Source organism: Enoplosus armatus, chromosome 3, assembly GCF_043641665.1.
Source record: "Enoplosus armatus isolate fEnoArm2 chromosome 3, fEnoArm2.hap1, whole genome shotgun sequence".
Classification (NCBI taxonomy): domain Eukaryota; kingdom Metazoa; phylum Chordata; class Actinopteri; order Centrarchiformes; family Enoplosidae; genus Enoplosus; species Enoplosus armatus.
Window position 1 is genome coordinate 288,279 of NC_092182.1, and position 27,010 is coordinate 315,288.

The 27,010-nt window shown below is 39.4% G+C and overlaps 2 protein-coding genes across 2 annotated transcripts; both read left to right on the top strand.

Annotated features, from left to right (window-relative positions):
- Positions 1 to 215: 215 nt before the first annotated feature.
- Positions 216 to 14,701, top strand: csf1a (colony stimulating factor 1a (macrophage)). Its single transcript, XM_070902738.1, has 6 exons — positions 216 to 371; positions 2,274 to 2,387; positions 3,402 to 3,464; positions 5,503 to 5,673; positions 7,517 to 7,709; positions 14,676 to 14,701. The coding sequence occupies exons 1-6, from the start codon at positions 216 to 218 to the stop codon at positions 14,699 to 14,701; spliced, it is 723 nt and encodes a 240-aa protein (XP_070758839.1).
- Positions 14,702 to 24,345: 9,644 nt separating this feature from the next.
- On the top strand, positions 24,346 to 26,120 carry kiss1 (KiSS-1 metastasis suppressor). The gene is made up of 2 exons (XM_070903118.1): positions 24,346 to 24,439; positions 25,897 to 26,120. The coding sequence occupies exons 1-2, from the start codon at positions 24,346 to 24,348 to the stop codon at positions 26,118 to 26,120; spliced, it is 318 nt and encodes a 105-aa protein (XP_070759219.1).
- Positions 26,121 to 27,010: the final 890 nt, after the last annotated feature.

Here is a 27,010-nt window from a genome sequence, read left to right on the forward strand (position 1 = left end):
TTTCAAGGTCATTGGGGTCATCGGAGGTATTGGTCATTAATAATGGTTTCCACCTCACGCAGAACAGTCTGGAGCCCATCATCATCCTTAATCTGCTGCTTGAGCACTGACCGGAGTATCCTCACAGTGTGTATTTGTCTGTCCCTAACACCTCTATTGTGGGAAGCCGCTGGCAGATTGAAGATCCACATGATTCCTTTTTGCATCATTGCATCATGTATCTTGGACCAATACAGTTCTTCAGTGGCTTCATGCAGCTCCCTTTCTGCTCCAACAAAATTGGTGCCATTATCAGAACTTATGACAGCCACTTGCCCTCTCCTGCTGATAAAGCAGCACAGAGCATTGATGCAAGCATCTGTATCGAGAGAGTGAGCTACCTCGATATGCACTGCCCTGATCATCAGACAGGTGAAGATCACATCGTACCTTTTCACCAGGCTGCGTCCTCGCAGGTCTTTGATTTCTGTTGCTCTCTTTTCTTAAGGGATGGATGGCAGGACAGCTCTGCTGTTGCTGACCCACTTTGTCAGTTGGAAACCTCACTGGAGCACAACTGTCTGAGGTCCCTCGCCAGAGCAACAGCATGGTCCTCGTGGTCCACAGACTTTAAACAGTCGTGTACATAGATCTTTCTGAGGAATGTTTCCACCACCTCTTGTGTTATCCACCACCACAGGAAACGCAGCAGATCAGCCTCTCCATTAGGAACTTTGACCTGATAGAACATTGACTCGATGTCTGCTCGGCTTCTCTCTGAACCTCATGAGGACACCAATGAGGGAGTTAGTGAGATCCGGTCCTTGGAGTAACTGATCATTCAGAGAGATTCCTTGAAATGTGGCGGTGCAATAAAGACCACACATATCTTCTTTTTCTTTAGGTGGGTCAAGGTCAAGAGATTCTTTTCCCCTAGGCCCCCAATGACCATCGCTGGGGTCCAATCTATCGACATGCTCAATTGCGTTGGGTTTGCTAGGACATTCATCCTTCCTAAAAGGTTTCTCAATTTCCTTTGTTGATTTTGAGGCTTTCCTGGAACTTGTGTTAGATGTCTTCGATTTCCATCACTTGAGGTAACTATTCATACCATCCTGAGCACATTCACGCTCTTCGAGCACCCTTAACTTTGTGTCACATTCAGCTATGGCTGTATCCATTGCCAGCTGTTCCTTTTTAACTTTCAGCTGCTGAAGCTGCTGTGGTTTCTCCTGTAATAGAGAAGCCTCTTCTAATTCAAGTGCCTGCTTCTTCTTTAAGGATGCTGCACGAATTAGCAGTGCAGCCTTTTCTGCCTCTGAAATACTTTATTGATCCCCGGGGGGGAAATTGTACAAGTATCTACTGAGTGCGGAAGATGCTGTAGAGGAAGCCACTGTGTTCCCCGACAGTCTGGAGACACTTCAGGCCTGACACCATCCTTTCCTGACAAGTCATCTTCCTCCTCATTATCTTTGTTCCTCTGTTTTGTGCCTTTGCACACTCCTACCAATGAAATGCCATTGCTTCTGTAATTCATCACTTCAAAGATACTCAGTGCAGCAGTATAAATGTACACATAAGCCCAACTGCCATTGAGATCAGGTTCAAGTTACATTTCTAGGCAGCAAGTATAATTTATGCTACAGAAGATGACAGAAACATACAAAACTAGATACAGAAACAAAAAGGACAACTTGCACTAGTGCAATGTCCATAGCAGGCCCCCCAAAGCATAAGTGCTAGTATAATACAGTACCTCCTCATTACCATAATAATCACCTCCACATCCATCATAAGCATCAACTGCAGCATATTGGCAGAATATCATCATTACAATTTCTTTATGTGCTCAAGACTAAATTAAAAAACCCAAAACTGCCTGTCAATAAAATCAGAATCAGAATCAGAATCAGAAACTGTTGCCAAGTAACATACATTACAAGGAATTTGCCGTGGTCTGAAGGTGCTATTGTTTTGACAACAAATAAGTAGAATATAAAAGGTAAAGTAAGAATAAAAATAAAAATAAGATAAGATAAGATAAATAACAAACAGTGCAGTGACCAAAATAAAATGTGGACTGTTTTGCAATGCTGTTTCCATGTGCCATGTTGTGCACCAGAGGGTTAAACATCAGAATGTAGTCATTGTGAGCATGTTGCCATGCTATTTGCATTCAGCTCAAAGCACTACAGTTTTGGGTGGAGACTCAATTTTTTTTTATCATGTGCAACCTCGTATTTTGAGTTGGTTGCTTGAAAACCCTGTATCTTTATTTCTCATTCTTCCAGGCTCAGCATCTGTGCTTGTTGCTCCTCCTGTGCTTGCGCCAGGCGTTTGGTGGCGTCCCTGGTCCATGCCGACATTCGGTAACACAGGATCACCTTCTGAGCCTTAACCGCCTGGTGAGAATTCATCCAAACAAAATGCCCTGTGAGAACTCCAAATAGGGAGGCCACAGGAATCATGATGCCAGTGTTTGCATTGAATTTGTTGTATGGAGTTCCTCAGGCAGTACCAAGTTAGAAAAGCAGAAGCCAGACCTGATTATAAGGATGAACACACAAAGATATGTCACATGACATAGACCTGCAAAAAGGTTATACAACTGTTTTCACAGCACATCACCTCATCATTACAGAGATCAAAGTTGAATTCTTTATGCATCAAACCAGTTTGGTTTTACTGGTATGGTTTTGGCTTTGTAAGAGATTTCCCCTCCATGGCCAAGCTGTCAGTGTGTGATGTTATAGTGCTCCATTATAGTGGGTCTCCCTACACTTGTTGCTGAGTAAGATGTTAGATGGCACAAATGGATCACAGCCACTGTGAAGAGTCTGTTGAAAGTACGAAAGAGGAGAAAGTATAACAAATAATTTCCACTCAGTAAGCATAGAGGGTAAGCATGCTCGGCTTTCTGTAGTGTTGTCATCACTGTGATGTTGCCATGTAACCAGTGGCCACTCCAGAACTATTCCTTTAGTCTTGCACTGTACAATGAATCTGGTGAAAATTGATCTTATTCAACAAATATTGAAGATTAACCATGCTGAATGTCTGAATATCACATTTATTACTCAGTTATTTTTTTCCCCTATGTTAATTTACCATCAACAGTAATGCTGCATTAGCTATTAGCAGTTTGTGTTTGCAAGGTAACCATACCATGGATGTAAAACATTTTAGCAACACTGCATTACAAATACTGAAGAAAAAATGTATCAGATGAAAATGAGACATGGTCGGTGACAATTGTGTCAACAGGGTTTTATATATACTGTATATTACTGCAGAATTAGAGGATGCTCACTAACTACTGAGTTAGGCAGCAGTTTGAAATACACCCCCAGTTTTAAATACAGTGTGTGTGCCACAGTGTGTGTGTGTGTTGAATTAACTTTGTTATGTTTACTCCACAGATTGACAACCAGTTGGATCACGGCTGTTTTATAATTCATCCATTCACAGAACGTCTACATTTGGTGAGTATTTTGGGGCCAATGGCCCCTACCCCCCTAATTGACACCCTTGCTCAGACCACACCCATCTTCGAACTCAGCCTTCATCTTGATCTCAACTACACACCTGTAGTTCCATGACCGCATCTTGCAATGTGATGCTATTGTGCTGACAAAACCTGTCCACAGACAGACAGATATATAAACATCTAGCAAAGTACTGAAAACCTCTTCTGTGGTAGTTCAGCTGCAGTCAGTGTCTCCAGGATGACATTTTACCTTGATGACACACAGACAGACCCACAGGGTGAAAACAATAGCAGTCACACACTGTCACAGCAGGTAACAACTAGAAGACACTTCTCCTCCATGAATGAGAGCAACATTATTTTGCTAGAGGAAGTTTTGGGCACTGACTTCACAGCATGTGTGGTTCAAGCCTGGAGCAGTTTCTGGCAGAGACTCTGAAGGAGGGAGGCTGAGCCTACTACAGCCAGGAGCCGTGAGTTATGTGGTGTAGAGTGGAACTGGGCTGGTGGTGGGTGCCTGCCAGAGGAGCAACACAGAGAATGAGGAAAAGGGCTACTTATGAATGGGATGAAGCACAAGTGAGCCAGAAACTCATGCAGTGATTGGATAGATGAGATGAAGTGAAAGATAGGCCTAGAGAGAAGCTGGACTGGTGAAGTCTCTTGGCTCATTGAACTTCAGTAGAACTTCTAAGAAATAACTTCCATGTTGGATTCCCAGGAAACCTGGAGTGTACTGTTAAAATGTAGCACAAAGTGGCTGATTTCCCCAAACCCAAGAGGAAGAAGAAGCAACATCAAAGATGGAGGCTGATATTCAGTGCCAGAAACCAGCTGACATTTAAATGATATGAGATAGAACAAAGAAAAATAGTGAAAAAAGTTTAAGATAATAAATAATCATAATGATGAAAAAAGAACAACAAAGAGCTCACTGCTGTGTCTGATGAAGTCTTCACACCAAGACGATTCAGATCGGAGGTGATTTTGCTTTTCCCAGACTTTGTTCTTCAGAATCAAACACATGGGGGCTAGGGATGTTCAAAAACTCACGACAAAAAGAAGTGGTGAAAGTTGTTTTCTGATGTGGGTTTTGGGTTTGGGTGTGGCAAAGAGGCTCGATAGCGCCCCCCTTCAAATTTCAACAAAGTAGCAAGTGTGGTATGTTTCACTTAGATGTACAAAATTTGGTAGGCACCTCTAACATCTCCAGACTAACAAAAACACCTCTTAGTGCCATGCCCTACACCCAACAGGAAGTCGGCCATTTGGAATTTAGTGTATATTTGAAGTGTATTTTTTGCCATCTACAGGGGCTTTACAGATGAACAGGATCCACCTCAAATTTGGTGAGCGAAAACTAAAGACTTTCACAATGCTAAATTGTGAAGCTTTTGAGTTTCCAAGGAGTGCCAATCGTCCCCACATTTCCCATTCTTGATAAGAGTGAAAAGAGTGCAGGCCTGCAGACCTACATCATTTGATTTATATCAAATGTACATGTTGTGGTCTACACTTGATATGCAGAATAATAATGTATAAATAGTGCATCTTATATGAAATTACCACATAATGCCTTGTAGGGAAGCTTGAAATAGGGGAGTGGTCCAAGTCCAACAAACTATGGTTTATTTACACAAAAATAAAAAGTGGCACCATGCTACATGTGTAACCAAAAAATATTTACATAGAGGAAGTGGTTGGTTACCTCCTCCCTTTGTCTGTCGAACACATGGTGGGTATGATAAGTAGCAAATAAGGAAATAATTAACTTATGATATACAAAACTAAATAAGTCTGTTTTACTTTAACCAAAAATGTTGATGTATTTGAACTTTAACCAAATATAATGCAAAACACAAACAAACCCGGGATAGTTTTTGCAGATTAGATGGAAATAGGGCTAAAGCAAACAAGCGTGGTATATGGTGGTGAAAATGGGGACAAATGGCGTGTTCTCACCCACTTTGTCACATGCCTTCATACTAGTTACAGAGCTCTTTGTAATGCTTCTTTTGTACTTTGTGTTACAGAGTAAAGTCTGTTATATCAAAGCAGCTTTCCCACAAATCCTGGAGCTTCTGAGTACACATTTCCATTTTGTCAGGAATTCAGACAACAGAAGATATGTCAACACCTTGAAAAAGGTTATCTATCATCTCTATTCTCACGGATGTGTACCAGAAATCAATGAAGAGTTTGAGGTAAGCATTTAATTCTGGCAAATGACAAGATTTACACTTTTTGGGGTCAATGAACAGTGAACAGGTTGGTATACTGTTTTATTGAAGGCCACTCAAAAAACACAATGCTGTCATTTTAGCCGCTGGATTGTATCAATAAATCAGTGTACACGTGCTAGATCTTACAAGTGAAGCAACCTCAGCTTTTTGCCCATCAAATGCTGTCCTGTGTGAATGTGCATAATTGGGCATAAAGGCTATTGTTGAACTTTATCTTCAACCACACTACACCTCACTGTACTGTATGCGTTAACAGGGGTTTCAAAATAGTCAATAAGTGAGCCTTGAAAAAAGACATCCTTGCTGAATTGCCCATCCCAAATGTACTGTTCTACACAGCCTCCAGGCTACTGTAATCAAACATGAGGCCCTGGCGTCAAACATCTTCACCAAAGCATTTGAATGCAACCTAAACTCAAACACATAGATGTTTGCAGATGTTTTAAACTTGTAAACATGGTCCACCCTGTCAAAAGTATTCCTTGATCTATGCTTAGGAGACCACATTTTACATTTAAAGTGAACCCATTAATGGTCTTAACCTTTGGTAGAGCATATATTCAGATGTAATATCTTGTTGAAACATTAGTATGACTTAACTCAACCTGATTGAGCCATCTTCAGCACTCTGCTGAATGTTAGGCCAAAACAAATTCCCAATTTTCAGAAACTGACCTTTTTCGGGTGGCTTCCGACAAGGAAGTTAGTGGCAGGAGTTTTTTTTAAGTTTCAAGCTCCAAAGAAGTCTGACAAATTTGTAGTAATGTTCTGGGGTCTCATTTCTAAAACGGTGCATAGGATCAATACTAAGATTATGTACGCACAAGAGCTGAAAATGGTGTGCGCCAAAACAAATTTGATTTATGAAGCCGTGCTACGCTCATCTGCTGGCAATGTTCCCTTTTATAAATCAGTCTACCTGGAAATGTGTGCAAGTTGACCAGCCTCATATCCTGCCCTCTACATGCCCACATTAACCATAAATGGTAAATGCAAAGCACCACATGAGTATTGATGCGTATAAATGAGTCTGCTGATCAATGGTATGTCACAGTGAATCATGGCAGTCCATGTGCAGCTGGTGAAGATGAGCCGGGTCGGGTGACTGGAAAAAGCGGAGTGCGTGGAGCCATTGCGGTGTCTCCAGTGCGCTCTGTGTGCCTGACGGCAGTCTGTTCACTCCAGCAATTCTACACACAAAAACTACATCACTCATATCATCAAGTCGTACTTGATGATATGCACAGTGTTGGAGGATATTATTAGAAACTGCTCTGCAATTCTGTAATTCTATTTGATGTAATTTATTTCTACAACCGATAACTTCATCAGTTAGTTCCTGCTCAAACTGAGTTATGGCTCACTACAAGCGTAAGTACAAATAACACTGCTGGTTTCAATGTTTATGATGACATGGATCTATAATTAACTTAACGATTTTAAGTGAAATTAAATGTGTGAGAGGCATCATAACACAATCTGCCCTTGATTCACCACTCCAAAATGTTCGTAAGCATGGGTCAGAGATAACTTATAGCTTAATGGGAGAAAATCCATGAAACCAGGTTCCAACTTCTGATGGAATAAAGCAGCAGATGAATGCCCATAGTTTTGAACTGGCATGTTTGGAACATTCCGGTGTTAATAATTTTTTTACTTATATAATTTTCAATGAAGAGCTGTTTACCTTTTGTGCAAACAAAGGCACTTTAAGTCAAAGCAACTTCTATAGATAAAATTGTAGAAGAGAACTTTTTTCACTTGCACCCTGCTGTGTTTTGTTTTGTTTTTTTCTGTGTTGCAGGACAACCCAGTGAGGTTCATAAGGATGGTAGAAAGCTCTCCTAAGCAGGCTTTGAAAAAGGCCAGAGGTGTGATCCAAATGTATGTGAGCCTGATGACAGAGAGCACTGGCCCTGTGGACTGGGACTGTCAAGCAGAATATGCTGCTGAGGAGGATTCAGAATCCACCACTGCCGCTGACACCAACACCACAGGTACAAAGGAAACCCTTATCTTGACTACACATGACACACATTGGCTAGGTAGTCTACATAACAGCCTTTCTGTTTTGAACTTGACCTGGTTGCAATTTGCTACACTATGTGGACAACAAACCACGAAAGTCATATTTGCTGGACTTTTGCATATAGTGGAACATTATAGGGCATTACTCAATATCTCTGTCTGCCGTGATTGATAATTGCTTTCTTCGTGCCCATACAAGTATTGCAGGCATAACTATCACAGAGTTTAAAGAGAGAGTTACATAGTAATATAAATTGCAGGCCTCCCATCCTTCCAAAAATATTCTGCAGAATGAAGTCCCAAAAGGTTTCTGGAGCTTTCAAATATTTTATCCATTGTAATTTGAAGGTGTAGTTCACATCCATAAAGTGTAGTATATCTAAAATCTCCTTTTTTAAATGATGGTATTTCTATTTCCAAATAAAATTAATTCAATTCAAATGTTATTTCCTTACAGAGGGATTGTTGGATAAAAAGAGATTAGGGATGGAGGTGTGTTGTCAAGTCAGAAAATAAGCCTATTGATTTGGGTTTGGGTTTGGAGAATCTGGCTTGGGTTAGAGACAACAAGTTCATAGCAGAAAGTCTGTTTTACATACTGGAGGTGTGGAGTTTGAAAGATGTGATTTACCAGACAGATGTTATAGAACTGCAGTATGAATATTGTTTTGACCCATACAAGGAACTGAAAGTCACTCCACCAGGCTGTTGTTGGTCTGCATCAGTGTCGTAAATTAATTCTCAAGGCTGCTGGTTTCAGCATCTGGTAGGCCATGGCCTCTTCTACCTTTAATTACAAACTCATCCCGTGCAGCCAAACGTTTCCAAACCCACAGAACATTATTTTAAGTTTCCAAAGATACCTAATACGTCAAACTCAATTTAGGGCAAATGTGCTATTATGTACAAGACACGTCGAATACTTTCATTTGATGGAATGGTGCAGCCATAAAAAAGCCGTAGTCTTGGGTTGGAATATTCCAGTCAGTGTAAACGTTGTATTGCTTGAATGAAGAGCTGAAACATGATGATACACACTGTAACTTCCTTCAGTAAACATGAGCACAGTAGTTCTTTTGGTTTGACTGAACTTCCACCCATTGTGAGAATGAGAATCCAGCACGATCAGACAATCAACCTTCTCTAGTTTTAAGTCACAATACACAACCAATCATGTGACCATTTTCCACAAAGTACCAAGTATTTCACTTCATTCTTTTTGTATGAAGTTTTTAGTTTTTGTTTGATGCAATGTTTTATTCTTGCTACCCCTGTCTGAATTATAACATCTGATGCCATAATTCTCTGTGAATTTATTTGCCCAGGGACTACTGATGAAATTTAGCTATCTAGCTAACTCTGGGACAGTAAATGACTGCCCATTGTCCCTTTTAAATAAATAAAATAAAAATAAAACTATATATACCTTGAAATCTAGTAAACAGCTAACATTTAACATTCATTTAAATGTACTTGTATTCACTGAACTGATACATCTGATTCAGCTGTTAAAGATACTTAAAATACAAGATAACATGAAATATTTATGGTTACTGCATAGTATTTTACATGAAACACTCCTTTAATCTTTGACATTAACACAAAACATAAAGACCTCACTGCTGACTATAGTTTAAATCAATTAACACAATGTGCAGTTTTTGTTGTAATCCTGAAGTGCATCATATCGCTTATCATGTACAAAAAGTGCACAGTCTTTTCCCAACTTTATAGCCAACATAGAAACCTTGGAAAAAACTGGTGCATGACAGCATTGAGAGCACGGTTGAGAAACCTTTTCTCTCTGATGTCTGATGATAATAATCACCCAGAACATTAGTTCCGCAGTACTGAGTTCTGTCCGCTATAGTTGCTTTACCTCGTGGTAATTGCAAACATTGTTAATGTGATAATGTAGATTTGCTGTCAGCTACACACAATACATATGACACTGTCAGAGTGGAAATTAAAATTATTGTTGAAAAATACATTATTTCAAAACCCTTAAAGCAGCTTATGGGGAAATATGAGGGGGGAACTGGATGTTTAATTCTGGCATGTGGCCAAGGTATTAGAACATGGGTCTCAATCTCGCGGCCCGCGGGCCAATTGCGGCCCGCAGGACAATATTTTGTGGCCCCCACCTTGATATAAAAGTTTAATGTTAGTGCGGCCCGCGATTTTTGTTCGTCCAATGTGCACTGAGAATGTGCGCACCTCACGGTAGATTGTGTTGTTATTTTTGCTACACAGCTTTCTGTAAAATTCAAAGATGCATTATTAAACCTTAATAAAGCATCATTCTTTTAATTTGAGCATCATCTCCCCGTTAATGATCACTTAGTTTAATTATTGTGAAGCACTTTGTAAAGTCTGTTTCAACACGAGCTCTGTCAATACATCACTTATCGTTCTTCTGATGTTTAATAATGATGACTGACACTTTACAGTGGTGACGGTTTGCAGAAACACGTGATGAATTTTGGGTAAAGTCGCCCCAAATATCCACAGCAGCTGTGCGTACTGATCAGCTGTTGGAGAACCTGTGCGTAATTCTCACTGAGGTCTAATGAGTAGAGCTGACATACAAACGGACGTTAAAAGACCTTTATATCCATGTTTGGCGCACTGTGTGACAGCAAATGAGGCTCGTGCATGTGATTCCACAGCGTGTGACATTAATGAAACAGAACCAGGCGTACCTGCTGCTGTGCCACACGACATATTTGATTAGACAATGCCGCTATGCTCCTGCTGCATCCATGGAGTTATTATAGAAAATAAAAGCCAGTAAATAACGCTTCCATGGGATAACGGCGTCCCACTGTCCCGGCTTCATGCTTTCACTTGTTTCTATGACGACGTTTACAACAACAACAGCACGGTAGAATTCGCCTTTTTTTGCGCTCACTAACCCGGTACTTTCTACCATCTACAAATGTCATGATGTTCATATCATCATGAAAGACATGAATATCGAGCGCAAAAAGAAAGGCGACTGCTACCGGGCTGTTCTGTTCGGCTCAGCTATGTGAGAGGAAGCGCTGCCAGGTTTCTGGCAGCAAGGAGTAGGCAAGAGACGCCATGTTAAGAAGGAACGTTCATGTTCAGAAGAACCCATTGAAGTTAAATAACTGTTAGTAATGTAGTTTGAGAAGTTTGGATTTTTTTTAGCAAAGCTTTTTTTGTGGAATACCTGATGCGGCCCAGCCTCACCCAGACTCTGCCTCCAGCGGCCCCCAGGCAATTTGAGTTTGAGACCCCTGTATTAGAAGTATAATCCATTGGGTTATGAAAGGTAATTTCTTTCATTGAGGTTAGCTTTAACTTGTCTGATAGTCTTGTCAAATAATGCACATGACAACAGGCTGACCACATAAAAGGAAGGTGTATTGTAACTAATGAGACACCCTGAGGTCAAAGTATCTCACAAAGCAACGGTCGAGTGTAAGTATGTTTGAAATCAATGAAAATATTACATAAATGCATTACAAGTAACCAAACTATTTGTGAACAAGTCCAGTAAATAGGCAATAAAATTGGTATGTTCAACAATAGCCTTAATTATATTACAAATACACCAAGTGGATTTACAAACAATTTTCCACATATCAAATGTTTACTTTTTTTAAACCCTGTCGACCCATAACTGGTCAAAAACAGGTAATTGAACCACAAAAAACCCTGAGATCTCAGAAAACTTTCAAAGTTCAAACAAATACAGAAAAGAGTAAGCAAAAAACAAAATAAGTGCGCTCTAAAGTCCTACCGCCCTCTTTAAAAATTAATGTACCACAAGATGGCTGTGGTTGGTTGAGTGGAGGTTGAGATTTCTCAAGCGAGATGGCAACTTGGATGGAGATGATGGTGGATAAATGGCGGCAGATGGGACGATAGATGAACAATTCAAATTCCAACTGAAGAGCTCTACAAAAAAAACCAGCAGGATATTAAATGTTTGAGGTTCTAAGTGTCTCTAGGCGAAGTCGCACCTAACAATTTATTGTTATCAATGTCTATCTTTGATTTTACTCAGGGACTCGAACCACAGACGAAGGAAAAAAAAAAGATTGTGTTAAAAGAAGAGTGCCACTCCTAGCACTAATAACTATAACTTAATTTAAAGGGATAGTAACATAACATCAGTCTAGGGTTAGGCTAGCAGTGTTGTCAATTTCTTCTTCATTCCCCAGATGTAGGCGATGATCCGATGATGGAAGGAAACTCCGCTGATACTGACGTTTCACATAATATTTTTTATTTGCATCAAAGATCAGGATCAACAGGCATGCACATCTTAACCTGTACAGCACCCGTAGCTGAATCAGTACTGCTGCCCCGAACACTGTTCAAGCTCGTCTTTTATACCTTTAAGCGTACATGGGGTCCTACTATAACACACAAGTCTGTAAACTTCTGTTTCCTATCTAGGGGTCAGGAAAAGAGACCTCTCAGAATGACCTTTCACATACCAAAGAAGACCATGTCTAAACAACAATACATCTTATCTTTATGGGGCTCCAACATCTGCTTGTTGTTTACCTGGAATACATCTTATCTTTATGGGCCCCAACATCTGCTAGTTGTTTTCCTGGAACATTGCATACGTGGCAACTTTGTACTACATATCATTTTATGAAAAGACTACTTTTATGATTAGTATCAAATAATACACATCACCAGGTTTCAAAAACTTGAAATAATTCTACCTTCACCTCTTCCTCCACTTCCACACTCCCTGACAAAACTCTCACTTCAAACTGTCCAGCATCCAACACAGACCATGATCGTTAGATGAAAAAGTGTTTGAATTATCATGGGGAAAAAAGAAATTCCCACGGACTCCCTGCAGTTATGCTAACTGACTTAACTGACATTAAGCACAATGCTGCTCACCTCCTCCTTTAGCTGGGAGTAGGGTTGGCTCATTGGTAGGAGTATGGGGATGGGTAGACAAATACAGAGTCAGTCTCCCTGACTGCAACTGATTTAGTATGAATGGCTTACTAAAAGTTTGCCTTCACTGACTTTGCTTGCATGGATAATCTCTTACATAAACTCTGTATTTGTGAGTTTTTTTGTGCATTGCAGGGGATCCAGTTACAGGCCCCACGCACTGTCACTCATACATTACCTGGTAAGGAGAGCCCCATGTTGCAAACCAAATTTGCTCTGGGATAATGATAATTGGCAGCCTATGCAGCTCGGCTCTGCCTCTCTATGATAACTCTATCAATAATAGCATAGAGCTCCATTGTTGTCCAAAAACTATTAAAACACATCAATGAGCCACATTGGGTGACATGCTCCTTTATTACCATGAACACACACAGTAGTTCATCTTGACTCAATTACTGAGCATTGTTTTGTAATGAAACTATACTTGAAGTGTTTTTAAAGATTTACGTCTTCAGCAGGAACCAATGCACTTGGAGCTGAGAGCCACAGACAGGGTAAAGATTATTTAATGTAGCTATTGTGGGTTGATTCAGCTTCAATCATCACATGAAGTTCATGTCACAGCTTAGACCAAAACACTGGTTATGAATGAATATGAGGTTGTTTCAGTTTTTTCCAATTATGTCCTGACCTGCTCTGTGCGTCAGCAAACAGGCTAAGTGTCGTGTCCCTCGGTTCGAAAAACCGCTCGCCCTGGCTCTATTTTTGCAAAGTTTTGCTCACTTGCTTCATCTTGAACCTATTTACATTGGTCAACGCATCTTATATAATCCACAGCACCCAATGTTAATTAAACCTCTTTCCATGAAATGCCCATGAAGACCTGAGATACATGCCATTTCTCTGCTTCTCCTTCCACTGAGGACTGGAGACAGATGTGATAAAACCACCTGAACCTCAAACTCATTCCAGCTGCATGTTGTCGTGCGAAGTGTGAATGCATCCGTCCCTTCAAGACATATGATCCTAACTCCTCCTAAGTGTAACAATGTCAGTAAGTGGTCTGTGGAAGTAGCCTCTACACAGAATCTTGACCCTGTGACAAAGTGACCCTGAAATTACACTGAGATTAACTGTGTGTCCTTGTTAAAGACAGGAACAAAGCAGCACCAGCAATTTCAACACTTAACCTCTTCCACATTTAACCCCTTCTTCACCTGGCATTAACCTGCGATCTGATGTCTGAATGTTATCTGGATAATGACATCTGTTCACAGGCATTTTGATGTATACTTGGTATTGATAAAGTATTCTTGTTTTCTTGATTCTGCCTGCATTGTGATGAAATTGCTATATGCAAATTAGGGGGGCGCAGCTCAGACAACAAACATGCCGCGTTCAGAATCAGAAATCATTCAATCAGAAATATTAAATTGTACAGTACCAGTGCTCCCATTCAAGAGTAGAAAGCAGCATCAATTAGAAATATAAGTATGCACAAAATATAAAAAGGGATATAAAATAGGGAAAAATATACACATTTACAATATTTAAGTGAAAAATAAAAGTAAAAGTAAAAAATATATACAATAGCAATGTGTGTATATATATATATGTATATATATGTATATATGTATTGCACTTCTTGGTCAAGGGGAGCAATACTGCTGTATGGGCTGTTCTTATTTGTCCTTAGCAGAGGAAGGGCTCATGGCAGGAAGATTCATTGCCTGGTTGGGAAGATTTTATTGGGCGTGAACAATGTGGTAATGCTATACAGAATGCATTTACATCTGGCTTTAGATCTGATCCCAACGTGAGCCAGACCACCTCCAGAGATGGTCTGGTGATTCCATAGCATTAGACTTTCAATGTGTTCTAAGTCCAGAAAGAAATCACATGATAATAAATACAAAATTAAGTGTAAATGCGGCCTAGAAGATGAAAAAAATAAATGTCCTCCTTGCACATTAAAGTTGTTTTTCCTGTTGTTAATTAACCTAGTCTTTTTGTCTACCTTGTGTCATTCTCTACAGACTCTCCTGTCCCGGTGTGGAGCTGAGCTCTGACAGCAGCTGGTGATCATTAGCTGGAGCTACAGTCCACAGACTTTTTTTCCATGTTCTCTCTCTCCTCCTAAATGCCTGCTTTTTCTGAGCCTGTCAGCAGCGCTTGACCCCTCTGACACCCTTTAAGTAGCAATAATGGCTTAAATTGTATTAAAATGTGATAGTCATAATTGATACAAAATTGAAGTCGAGTAATTGAACTCAACTTCAGCTATCAGAAATAATCAGTATTTGTACTAAATAACAGAATTTAACTTAAATGAATTAACCATCCTTGAAAAACGGAAAAAGATTAATTCAGTCTCAGTTTAAAGGTGTCTACGGAGTTCTTGACTCGTGTACAGGGACCATAATACTTCATACAAACAAACATGTGATCAGGTCCTTTATAAATTAAAGGTTTATTGAACTACTTACTACACACACAACTAATAACTACAAGACACACACATTAATGGATAAATGCAACCAGGAATAAATTCAAAGAACACAGTGATGAACAATAATTATTGTTTGAGAACCATTTTATACCGGATGATGCAGTGAATTATTTATTATCTTGGCAAGCTGTATTAACTTGTGTAAAGAAACCAGTAGGTGTATAAAACATGCATATTTTATTATTATAAATATTGGCCCATGAAACCAACTTAATGCACTGTTCAGCAGCTGAGAGGTTACCGGGAAGCTTGATGATGAAGCATGATTATATTGAAGGGAGATCCTACTCCTGACCTAACACTAAGTTACTTTTAGTAATTTAAAGCATCAACCCCACTATCACAGGAAAAGTAAAGTTTAACCTGGTGGTTCAGATGGCAGCATTCTCTTGGAGCTCGGAGATTCACAGCCTCATCTGCCTTTGGGCGCCTCCGCCTTTTTTGAAAACAAAAAACCTGAAGGTCAGCACCAAGACTACCGTATAAAATGCGGTATGTGCCTCCACTCTGCTCTATGGGGCAGTAACGTATGTCTTCAAAAGATCCTCAGCCTGTCTTGGGATGATTGATTCCCCCATACTAAGATTCTTTCCATGACTAACTCCATCTGCATTGAAGCAGCAGAGACAAAGAAACATCTTCACTGGATAGGGCATACTATCCACCTGCCTGACCACCGCCTATTAATTTCTTGGTTCCAATTTATTTTATAAAGAATGAATGAAGTTAGCACATGTCTAATGCTCCCATGTTTAAAAGCTTGGCCTCCTCAGTTGCTGAAATACCAAACACCTCACATATCTTAGAAATACACAAAAGAACACTACAGGCTCATAAATGGCAATTATGTACAACAGATGATCCACACACATAGGTGCATCAAAATCAGCAACCAAAACTTTGCCTTTCTATATTATATGTTAACATGACATCTGCCCATATCCTGAGTGTGTGATATGAGAGTTTTTTGAGTGTCATAAATTGGCTGGTGGGCTCTGTTTTATGACCCAGATGTCATATGAAGACAGAATGTTTGGGGGAAGTTCCTCCTTAAGTCCTAACAGAGCCTTTCATGATAGAATGGCCATGTGAACAACAACAACTTCAGGGAAGATGAATTCTTTTATCAATAAAAGACACTAAATGTTCATTGGCATCCATGTTGATTCACACTAGTGGAACATGAAACATGAAAGATGTGTTTATTTTTTCTATAAATATACAGTATATATTGTGTTTTTATACCATAATGAATGGTCTTGAGCCATAAGCTTTTCATCACCACTTCCCCTTACCGTAACTTGGTTCTCACTTGTACTTGTTTTTTATTTAATGTTCATACAATTGTAGTCTAAAAATGCTATTTTTGTTTGTGAGTTGTTTCCTGCAAGAATATACCCATATCTTAAAACCACCCATCAGAATCTCCGGACAAATTTACTGGATATGCTGTTTAGCCTCTATGTATAGATACATTGCTATTACATTACATTGCTCATAGCCTTTTAATTCTGTTGTACTGTCCTCCGCAGGAAAAACTACAGCATTGGTAATATGTTCAAATGCTTAAAATTACTTGTTTATAGTCAGTAGCAAAGGCTGAAGTAGAGTCACAATGTCAGTCTTATGGAGGAGATCGGGATCAGAGGCTACAGTTTGCTTCCTGTCTCTTACCAATAGCCAAAGTTGGCTTATTTAAATCATGAAGGTGATTTTAACCTTAACCAAGTAATTTCCCTAAACTTAACAAAACCCAAGGTGGTGGTAGATCAGAAAAAACACAAAGAGTTGTTGTTAGAATGCACTTACAATCTATTTTTTCTATATAAGGATTTATGGGTACTTAATATATATTAATTACAATGGTGGTTCCAACTAGGATTATTTCGCTTGAATCTAAATTACAATAAAAAGTTCTATAAACACATGGTTCAGGAGGAACAATATGGAATCCATCCTGGTTGCAGAACAGTGTGTTTAGGTGGATTGATGTCACTGTAATGGGGGCATACACTGGGCCTCATGCAGGAAGGCCTGATAATAATTGACACCCCAGAAATTGCCATATAAGGCGACCTGTTCCATTTTGTTTTTGGGAATGTTCCACTAACAAAAATTATACCAAAAAGCCAACAAAAAGCAGTGACAGTAGTGGTATTAGAGGACCCAAAACAGTTACAGAATATTAATAGTACAGCTATCAATGACATTTAATAAAAGCAAAGAGATCCATGACTAATATAAGAGGTGGTCAAGGGGACGTGACATTCACTGAGATATTAGATGAGATAATATCATAGCCTATAGTAATGTTACACCGTTGGGGGCCACAGGGGATGATAGTGGACAGAAACCTACATACAGACCCTGAGGCAGCAGATGGAGCGGGACAACTAATTAACTGTATATGCTGCTGTGACAAACAATGCAAAATAAAAAAATCTAAAGCACCTCTCAGTAAATTGACAAGCCAACTGTTTCAGCAAATGCTGCATTTAAAAAACAAAAAGAGATAGAGAAAGAGTTGTATTAAATTGTTTTTTCTGGACAGTTTTCAGTCTGCGATGGAAGATGTGTAGAGTTTCTGCTGTCCTGACATCAATTGGGAGCTCCTTCGACCGTTGTGGAGGCAGGACCCCAAACAGTCATGATTTTGTTGAGCAGTAGCTGGGCGCCCTGCATAGTAAGGGAATGGCAACCCAATTGGCAATAGCAAAGCGTAGTAGGCGGGCTGGGATGTATGTATGTTTTGAATATGTCCTGGATGTAGGATGGGCCTGAGCCATTCGCAGCATGCTAGGCAAGTACCAGTGTTTTGAATTAGATTCGAGCAGTCACAAGCAGAAGTTGGGTGGCACATGCAGGCAGACCAGCAGGAGCGAGTTGCAGTTGTCTAGACGCGAGATGACAAAAGCCTGGACCAGAACCTGCGCCGCCTCCTGAGTGAGGAACAAACGTATCCTGATGGTGTGGAGGATCAATCTGCAGGAGTGGGTTGTCGCAGTGATCTTGGCAGCGAAGGACAGCCGGTCATCCAGTGTCACACCCAGGTTCCATTAACCACTCTGACACTTTCCAACAAAATCTAGTCACCTCTTGCCAGCTGATTGGCCTGGAGTGTCAGACTAGTGTTAATGATGCAAAATGAAATGGATCAATTTAAGTAAAAACAACATGGGGCAGCAACAGGCATACAGAACTATGGACCAACACCAGTCAACCCCTGTATCACGCCAGAATATCACAACTACCCTTCCTGAGTTCTTTGTTTCAAAAACTAAGAAATCAACACTATCAACACTTAATCATGCTCTGTAGGAAAGTAGGAAAATAAAGACCTGTATACTCACGTGGAGGTGATCCAGTTACTCAGAGCTTTTTAATGATCAACATAAGTCCAGTCAGAACTCTGAGGAAACGCCAGATACAAAACAAACACACTTAATTATGGAAATGCAATTGACTAAATCTTGAAAGTGAGGGCACTTGGCAGTTTTTAACTATTTTGGATGTGTGTGTAGCAATAAAACTAAAAATACTTTACTAGCGTAAACAGAGAAAATATTTCAACAAAACGTACAGTATACATGGTCTGTTTAATTAATGTGTGGAGATTGGCCTGAGCTTTCGTTAGATTCCCGGCTTGAATAATTATCCCAGAGTCTGCCCTGCCTCTTGCATATGCCTGGCAGATATTGCAGCAGTTGTTTTGTACACTATCTCTAATGGATCTTTGCCACTGAGGTCTTCAGTGAAGGGCTCTCATTACATCAACATTGACATGTTTATTCCATCACTATTGTAGTCACCCTGCAAATTATTCCCCCCTTTTTTCAAAGTGGTATTGACTTTTGCCTTGTATGTATACTCTCCTTGTACATGAATAAATAAGCCAAAGTGTACATTATTTATTTAATATATCAAAATATAAGCTGTATTTCAATCAGGAGAGATAAGTGAATGAAGTAAAGATAATGTTTATTAAAACAGATTGAATTACTCTAAGATTACTAGATTTATTGTGGTTTGTTTAAATGGGAAATCTGGCTAGTTTTGTGTTAGGCCAAGCCTGTGGCTTGTGGTCACTATAATATTATCTGATTTTGTTGGAAAAAATTGTAAATTGTAACTGAGGCCCAGGAAAAGCCCCCTTATTCCTATCATTCCTCCATGTGGACAAATAGTAGGTCATGAGGCAATTTTACATATTCAAATTATGAATGTGCAATGTGTCTCAGTGCATTGTCATTTCGAAAGAAACTGAGGATATACACAGAGAAAATATTTTTCTTCAGTTACAGAAAATGTCCCTCCATTGTCTATTCTTAGTTTCTGTTATATAGCCCACTTCACTTTCACTGTGTGCTTATTGTCATGACCTCCAGGCCTTTGTCTTGATCACAAACCTCATTTCATGTCTGTTATGGAAAGACGAAAGTAGTAACCAAACCCTATTTGAGTGCACACATGGGAATCAACGTTTTGGAATTTTACTAATCTTTGTACGACCAAATCTCAAAAGAAGAGGTGGATGAACAGGAAGGAAATAAGGAGTAATGGTGCAGTGTGTATGTTGGTGCATATGTGGCACCACACACACCACCAACCAGTGATCAGTGATGATGACGCAGGAAGTGTCACCCTATAAAAGAGACCCATGTCGTAGAAGGGGGGGCAGGGGGATCTCAGTCAGCACTTGCCTTCAGCACCCAGGTAAGACCAGAGCATCACATTTCATTCCCACTCATGTTGTCTTTGTATTTCCAGGAGGTCTTTATTTGATGATATGAGGATGTGGTCACTGTGGTTACGGTTCTCACAGTGCCATCATCACTGTGTGTCTGCGTGAAACTGAGTAAAAAAAATGTAATGGTATTCTCATGCATGAGACGCCTATAACGTACAGGGGTCACAGTCACCACCAAACAGCAACACTAAGAGTTTAGTGGTTACACTATACAAAAGCACATGGTGGTTTGGCAGCCTGGTCCAGCAGCATAACATTGGTAGAGCATGTTGAAAGAATAGCTGTGGCTGGATGGGAAGAGAGTCCTGGGAACCAAGGCAGGAAGCTGTCAGTGACATAAAAACAACAGTGAAACAAGACTAAAAGCCTAAAGAAAGAAGATCTATAGCAGATCTGTGTGGCTGCAATGTGAAAAAAACTGTTACATATAAAAGTTAAGGTTCAAAATTAGTTTTTGATCCTTAGCAATTGTGCTGAAGTAAATGTGACAATTGGCCAGTGGGTGGAGTCAGAAGAAAGGTCTTTTGCAGCCTATGTCAGACAGGTTTTTCATGTTGTGAGCATGTGTGAAGTGTGAATTGATGTGAGTTAGTATTATAGAGTTAATTTGTGCGAGGATGGCACAAGCAGAAAGGTCAACATGTTAAGTCACCTGTAAGATTTTATGATATTATATTGGATTGTGTGTGATGGGTGTAGAAATGTGTGAAAATGACCTAGAGAAATGTAAGAAGTACATTCAGGCAAAAACTATTTACGGTACTGGGCCTCGTTTCCCAAAAGCACCTTAAGGCTAAGATGTAAAATCCATCTTACAAACCTTCTTAAGCCTAAGAGGCATTTTCTAAAAGCATGTCAAGTCAAGTCAATTTTATTTACATAGCCCAATATCACAAATCCCAATATCTCAGGGGGTTTTACAATCTGTACAGTATACAACACCCTCTGTCCTCTTTCCTCGATTAACAGGGAAAAAATGTTATAAAGCTCAGGAAGAGCAGCAGAGGGAGACCCCTCTCCCAAGACTGACAGGAAATAGATGTTGTCTGTACAGAATAGATTCAACAACATAACATCACAGTATATACAAATTCTGATGACAAAATCACTAAAACATATGTGGATCTAGGAGGACGTTGAACAACTTCAGGTGTCGCCAAATAGGTGGACCTGAGGCACATGACCTCTCCACTATGGAGACCTGGAGAGGACAGGAAGAAATTGCTATAATCCAGCCTAGAAGTAATAAATGCATGGACAATTTTTTCTGGGGCAATGCCATCTAGAGTAACTATATCTTTAGCTAATGTGTTTCAGAGCTGTCTCTGATCAAGAGAGCAAGTGGGGTGATATGTCTAATCTTCTAGTTTAAGTTAAGATTCTAGCTGCAGCATTCGGAACTTGAAGCCTTTTAGTACAAGGAAGTGACAAACCTGACAACAAAACGTTACAATAATCAAGTCTTGATGAAACATAGGCGTGAATTAGGATCTCTGCATCACGACAGAAAAGATCTAATTTTAGCGATGTTGGTAGATAGAAAAGTGATGATTTCTTTAATGTGCAGATCAAAAAGGGGGCAGGATCAAATGTTGGCTGTCAAACTTTGAGAGATCACATAGTTGCCAAGAGTCACTGTTACTTGATCAAATTACGTGACATCCAGTATCATCAGTATAGAAGTGAAAATGTATTCCATAACTACGTATAATTTGGCCTAGGGAGAAAAGCAGAGGGACAAGACCAGAGCCCTAAGGTACTCCATATTTCATGTCAGAAAATATTGATGTAATATTATCATAGCATACACACTGTGATAGGTAAGACTTTAACCATGCGATAGCTAGGCCAGAGACATTTTCATGTCGGTCTAGGAGTATACACTGATGAAAACTCGGGAATGTCCATCCAGTAGTTATATGGATATTTCAGTCTAGAGCAAGTAGTGTGGCTAAAAGAGACAGAAGATTATATGTCACAGGTTCTTATCAGCAATTAGATTAGATTAAATTAGATTAGCCTTTATTGTCTCCCTTGGGAGAAATATGTCTTGGACATTCGAGAGAACACAGTTAACGTAGTAGCACAGTGCATCATGCAGCACACATATACTATCAAACTACAGTTAACATGGTGTATCACACACAGATCTATAGACACCAGGACATACACACCAAGAATATTGCATGATACCTTACACCAAAGTATTATACTGATGACCTACACCAATATATTGCACATTCCCCCCAATAAGAGCCGTTACGCTCGCGTTCACTTCACCCAAGAATACGGTACAGATTACATTGGGATTCATGGTTATCAGTTAAATGTATGAGCATTGAGACATTTTGGGCGGATCCCTCTCTGATGTTGAAATACAACACAAATATATGAAATCAACTGTAAAAAATCAGATCCAGGTTAATGGTTTATGAAAAGTTTCAACTGGACCTTTTTCTTGAGGAGTTTTAGTGTGATATGTAACATTCATTTCAATTGCAACAAATCCTAAATAATAACAATAATAATACACAAGCCTCACAGCAACCCACACACATAGCTGTACATTCCAAACATGACCATGGTAGTAAACAAAGCCAATGGTGAATTATTGATCAAAATATTGTAAAGTGTTTCATCTCTGCGGGTTGTGTTGGTGCTGAGGTCAGAGTGACGTGTTCCCCAGCAACCAGTGTCCAGCTGCACTCAGTAAGGCTGTGTGTGTAGACTGTACTGGTCCATGTTAGAGAAAAGGGACAGGACACAGAGATGTTTCAATACACAAATACTGTCACTTTTGGTTCCTAATTATTTGATTGTGACCAATAAAGGTCTACTTCAAGTACTCTTAAATTGAAAGTCGTTTGTTTAAGATATTTAAAACAAGCTATGTTTGCATGTTTTCCTGACAACAATGTCTTGTGGCTATGCAACTGGGAATCTTGACAGACAGCTAAGACCTGCAAGTGGAGGACCACGTGACTGATGGAGACAACCAAAGGCATCTGTGGGCTAACTTGTCTAGCCTTGCTAGCTTGTCTACCTGTACTGTATTTCAATCAGGAGAGACTTCATTTAAGAGTGATCAAACACATTTATTGACATGGTGCACAATAAAGTTTTGATATGTGAAGAGTCTTTGCCGATTAGACCCCATAGTAACATCATCAATTTTTTAGGGGGTAGTGATGCCATGAGTTGTACAGGAATATCTCCCCGATGGAGTCCACACACTGTTGGTGGTGAAGAGATGATGAGAATTGGATCTGGATGGATATGACTTCTTGTGATGACAACTGGAGGTGAATGGAGTGGAGGGGGGTGCCATTAAATTCGCACTGGGAGGAACTGCTGTCAAAGTTAAACAGCAACGATATGATTGGCTCATGTAAAATCTGGTTGCTTTAACTGAAAGAGTGACCACCCAGCTGATTGAGTTGAAAGCAGGATAGAAGGGGAGAGAGAGAGAGAATGTGAATGAATGAGGAGCATAAAGATACTCCTCCTGATTTAACTTCAAGGCTTCATATCGATGGCAGAAGAAGAAAAACACTGAAGACGCACATAACACAACTTTGCTTTAAAAAAGCGAAATGTATATTTCTTTATTTGTCATGTTGCCTGATTGTTAATGGAGATTTGTGGGTAATTTAGTCAAAGTATAAAAGGTTAAACACTGAGGAATCACAGAATATTTTCATCCATGACATTCAACATGAAGGTGGTTTTACGGCCGGGCCACACATCCTGCGTGACCCTGTGTCCACACAAACAGCGTTGCTGGTGTGGCGCTGCTGCTTCTACATTGAATTTGCCTTTGATAATGGCCGTCAATAATAGAATGTTTCATATCATTTAAATCTATATTTAATGTTTATTCAGTTTAGACAGAAAGGGGTTAAGAGGCGTGTGCTCAATTGTAAGTGTTGAGAAAGAAATTATTTTCATGTCTGTGACATATTCTACAGATATAGAAATTGATACTGTAGTAAAATGTGTGCAATGTTTCATGGCACGCAAAAAAAAAAATTCTCAGCAAAAAGACAGTGAAAATGATCTGTTGATAGTCATATTGACATCACACATGCAACATTACACACATTTCAGGCTTTCAGAAGTCTTATTGCAAGTTGTATTCCAAAAGAACTTGGCAGCAACTTTGACACTAATCTCTGTAATTTTAGTCTTGATGTTATGCTTACATTTTGCACATAAATGTGTGTTTAATCAAATTATCACAAACTAAATGAAGTAGAGCAAACCTATAACAGTAATCCAGACTATTATTATACTTTCTACTTTGTTGAATCTGTCTGCGGCAAATGCTTACAGGACTTAGAATGTTAAAACTTTTGCTACACCCTACAGTTTAACCTCCACTGGAATTAATGACATTTGAATCGTTTCTGTCTCCTTGCAGAGGAATTTCAGCTCTTACATACTGACTGTCATGATGCCACGACTCATTGTTGCTCTGATGATGGCTGCTTTGTCAACAGAGGTCTACACCACTAGCAGTTTGAAATCCACCTACTACAGTGACGGTACAGTCAGAGCTCTGGAGGCTTGTAAAAGCTTTCTACAAATACAGATCAATACATGTCCTTAGATTACACTCTGTCTATACTGAACGTGTTCAGCTGCTGCTGGGTGCTTTCAAATGCTTTGTTAGACCTCATAGCCCAGTACAATCAATGTACTTATACATGTAAGTGGGACGACAATAAGTGTGAAGCGTAAAAAAGAGAGTTGCATGTAGAGTTACATCTGAGCTGTTCCACAGCCAGTGTAGAATAGAAGTGAGGGTTGGGTTATCATAATCATAAGTGTTTATACTTTCACATGGCTACACTTCAGGTGGAGTGAAAGCCGGCCGTCATAGAGAGGAGGGAGCTTAAATATAGAGATAACGGCACACATTTTCAGTCAGTCTCTGCTGGAAGACATTCATGGTGTTGTACTGACAGAAAGAGTTGGGTAACAAATGAAAAAGAGAACTGAACAGAGAAGTTGGCTGGACCGGCTCCTTTCACACCTCCACACAGCCAACCAATCACTGTACGAAGTGAGTGTGACGTCAGATTATCAGTTACAGGATGTTACAGAAATGTTTATCTGTTTTTGTATCACCCATCATATCTGATAACTGCTCCTTCCTGACACAGTTATAAACATTCTCATGATCATTAACTCTGGTTTTATGTGCTCTAAGAAAACCACAGCTTCTGACCACAAACACTAAAAGTGACTGCATTCTTTTTCAGTATTTACTACAATATTCTATTTCAAGCATTCTTTTGGTCTTATTTATTTTGTGTGTTGAATTTTAAAACATCAACAGTGAGCTGGAAATAAATTTGGAAATTATGAATTAAGTACTTTTAATGTTATGTTAAATAATTTAGTTTGAGGTGTTGCTCCACACAGTTCTCTATTCTTGGACGAAAAAATGTGCATACATTTTAATGTAAGTAACCTTTCTTTTTAAAACAATATACTATTTATCTTGTTGTAAAATAAGAAGTTTGACATTGTAACATGATAACATATTGCAATAAATTAATGTATACTATAACAATATGTTATAACGCTGTTTCCTACATTTCCCATAATGCAATTTGATACAGTCTTTCATGCCGCTCTCTGTCCCTGGTAAATAACCGTGTCTTTCAAACACAAACACCTCTCACCAATCACTGTGACATCATCAGGGCCACAGAAGCTTGTACAGCTGTTTAGCTGTGTAATCAAACCCAGCTCAAACCAAAGACAGCCAGTACAAGAAAACTTTTAAATAACTATTTTAAATTTGATTAATCATCAGCTAACTAATTAAGAACATTAAGCTTTCTATGCTTCATGTTAGTTATTCATCTTGCTTTCAGTTAAAATTTTGCGTCATCAGCTTTATAATCCTGTCAATGTAAGCACCTATGAATAAGTTGAGAAAGTCAAAAAGGTGGAAGTTGGAGATCTTTGTCTTGCTTGTCTTTGTCTTTAGATCAGGCAATACTCAAAGCCCTGAGAGATTTAAGCCATGCATCAATACTGCCATCAGCAAAGAGTTCTGGGAATGTACCCGCTGATAAGGTCCATTCAGCTGAAGGAAAGTTTTCCAGGACAGGATGGTGGATCTCAAAGGTGGTCCTCCCTCAGACTATCAAGAAACGTCAAGATGTGTCCTCATACAACCTCAACTCCTTTGGTCTACGTTATGGAAAATGACACGGGACCTGATGTCTGTTGTGATTCTTTGTTAGATCTGATATTTTCACTGATTGTATTTTCATTTCATTTGTACATTCAGAGTGGAGAAAGAAAATAACAATGTCACTGTTAAAGGCTCAATAAAAAATGCAGTTAAAGATCATGTAAGGATCTGTTTCCTTTGTGTAGGATTTCACAAAGTTCAGAGAGAGCAAGAGTCATGTGGTTCACAAAGCACTATTTTACTTTAATGATCAAATAATACAAGACCAAGATGGTCCAATGGACATATTAAAAATGGGCAATTGTTGCCTTACCTCCAACCTGTGTTGGCTGAATATTTGGCAATGGTGGAGAGGTTATTGTTCTCCCCCCTCAGTTTGATCAACTGAGCAGTATGCTCCTTGCTCCCTAAAACAAAAAGAAATGTTAAGAGTAAGTTTTCCTTCACACCATCAAATAAAAGCAGCTTAAGTAGCAAAATAACCAAGTTGTTGGTGTAATCAATCCCAGCAATTGGAATTCAGACTTTATGCAACCTTAAATGCAACTCTCTCATTTTAATCTTCATTTCTTCTTCGTTCCTGTGTGGTAAACCACAACTTTCCACTTAGGCAACAGAGTTGACTGGGCTTCCTGTTGGTCTCTCATTGCTCAGCGGCTGCACAAAGCATTGCTCACAAGATAATAAAATGAACAGCGGTGTCATGAAACTCTGTGTATTTCTGTTCCTTACAGTAGAGGGTAAGTCATTTTGATTTTACTTTACTTTTTCCTTAAATAGTTTAGTGACGCTATCTGTGTATTAAAAAGAAATATCTAATCTTATGCAGAAATGGGTGCGTTGATGGGAGATGGATGGACTCAACATACAAATATATTAAGGAATGTGTTCTCAGGAATATATT

What these genes read in the sequence shown, in the direction of transcription:
- csf1a (XM_070902738.1), top strand. Translation starts at nt 216, where the DNA reads ATGTATCTTGGACCAATACAGTTCTTCAGTGGCTTCATGCAGCTCCCT. An exon ending in TCACAGAACGTCTACATTTG is followed by an intron (nt 3,465 to 5,502) that starts GTGAGTATTTTG and finishes TTTGTGTTACAG; the next exon opens with AGTAAAGTCTGTTATATCAA. An exon ending in AAATCAATGAAGAGTTTGAG is followed by an intron (nt 5,674 to 7,516) that starts GTAAGCATTTAA and finishes TCTGTGTTGCAG; the next exon opens with GACAACCCAGTGAGGTTCAT.
- kiss1 (XM_070903118.1), top strand. Translation starts at nt 24,346, where the DNA reads ATGATGCCACGACTCATTGTTGCTCTGATGATGGCTGCTTTGTCAACA. An exon ending in ATCCACCTACTACAGTGACG is followed by an intron (nt 24,440 to 25,896) that starts GTACAGTCAGAG and finishes CTTTGTCTTTAG; the next exon opens with ATCAGGCAATACTCAAAGCC.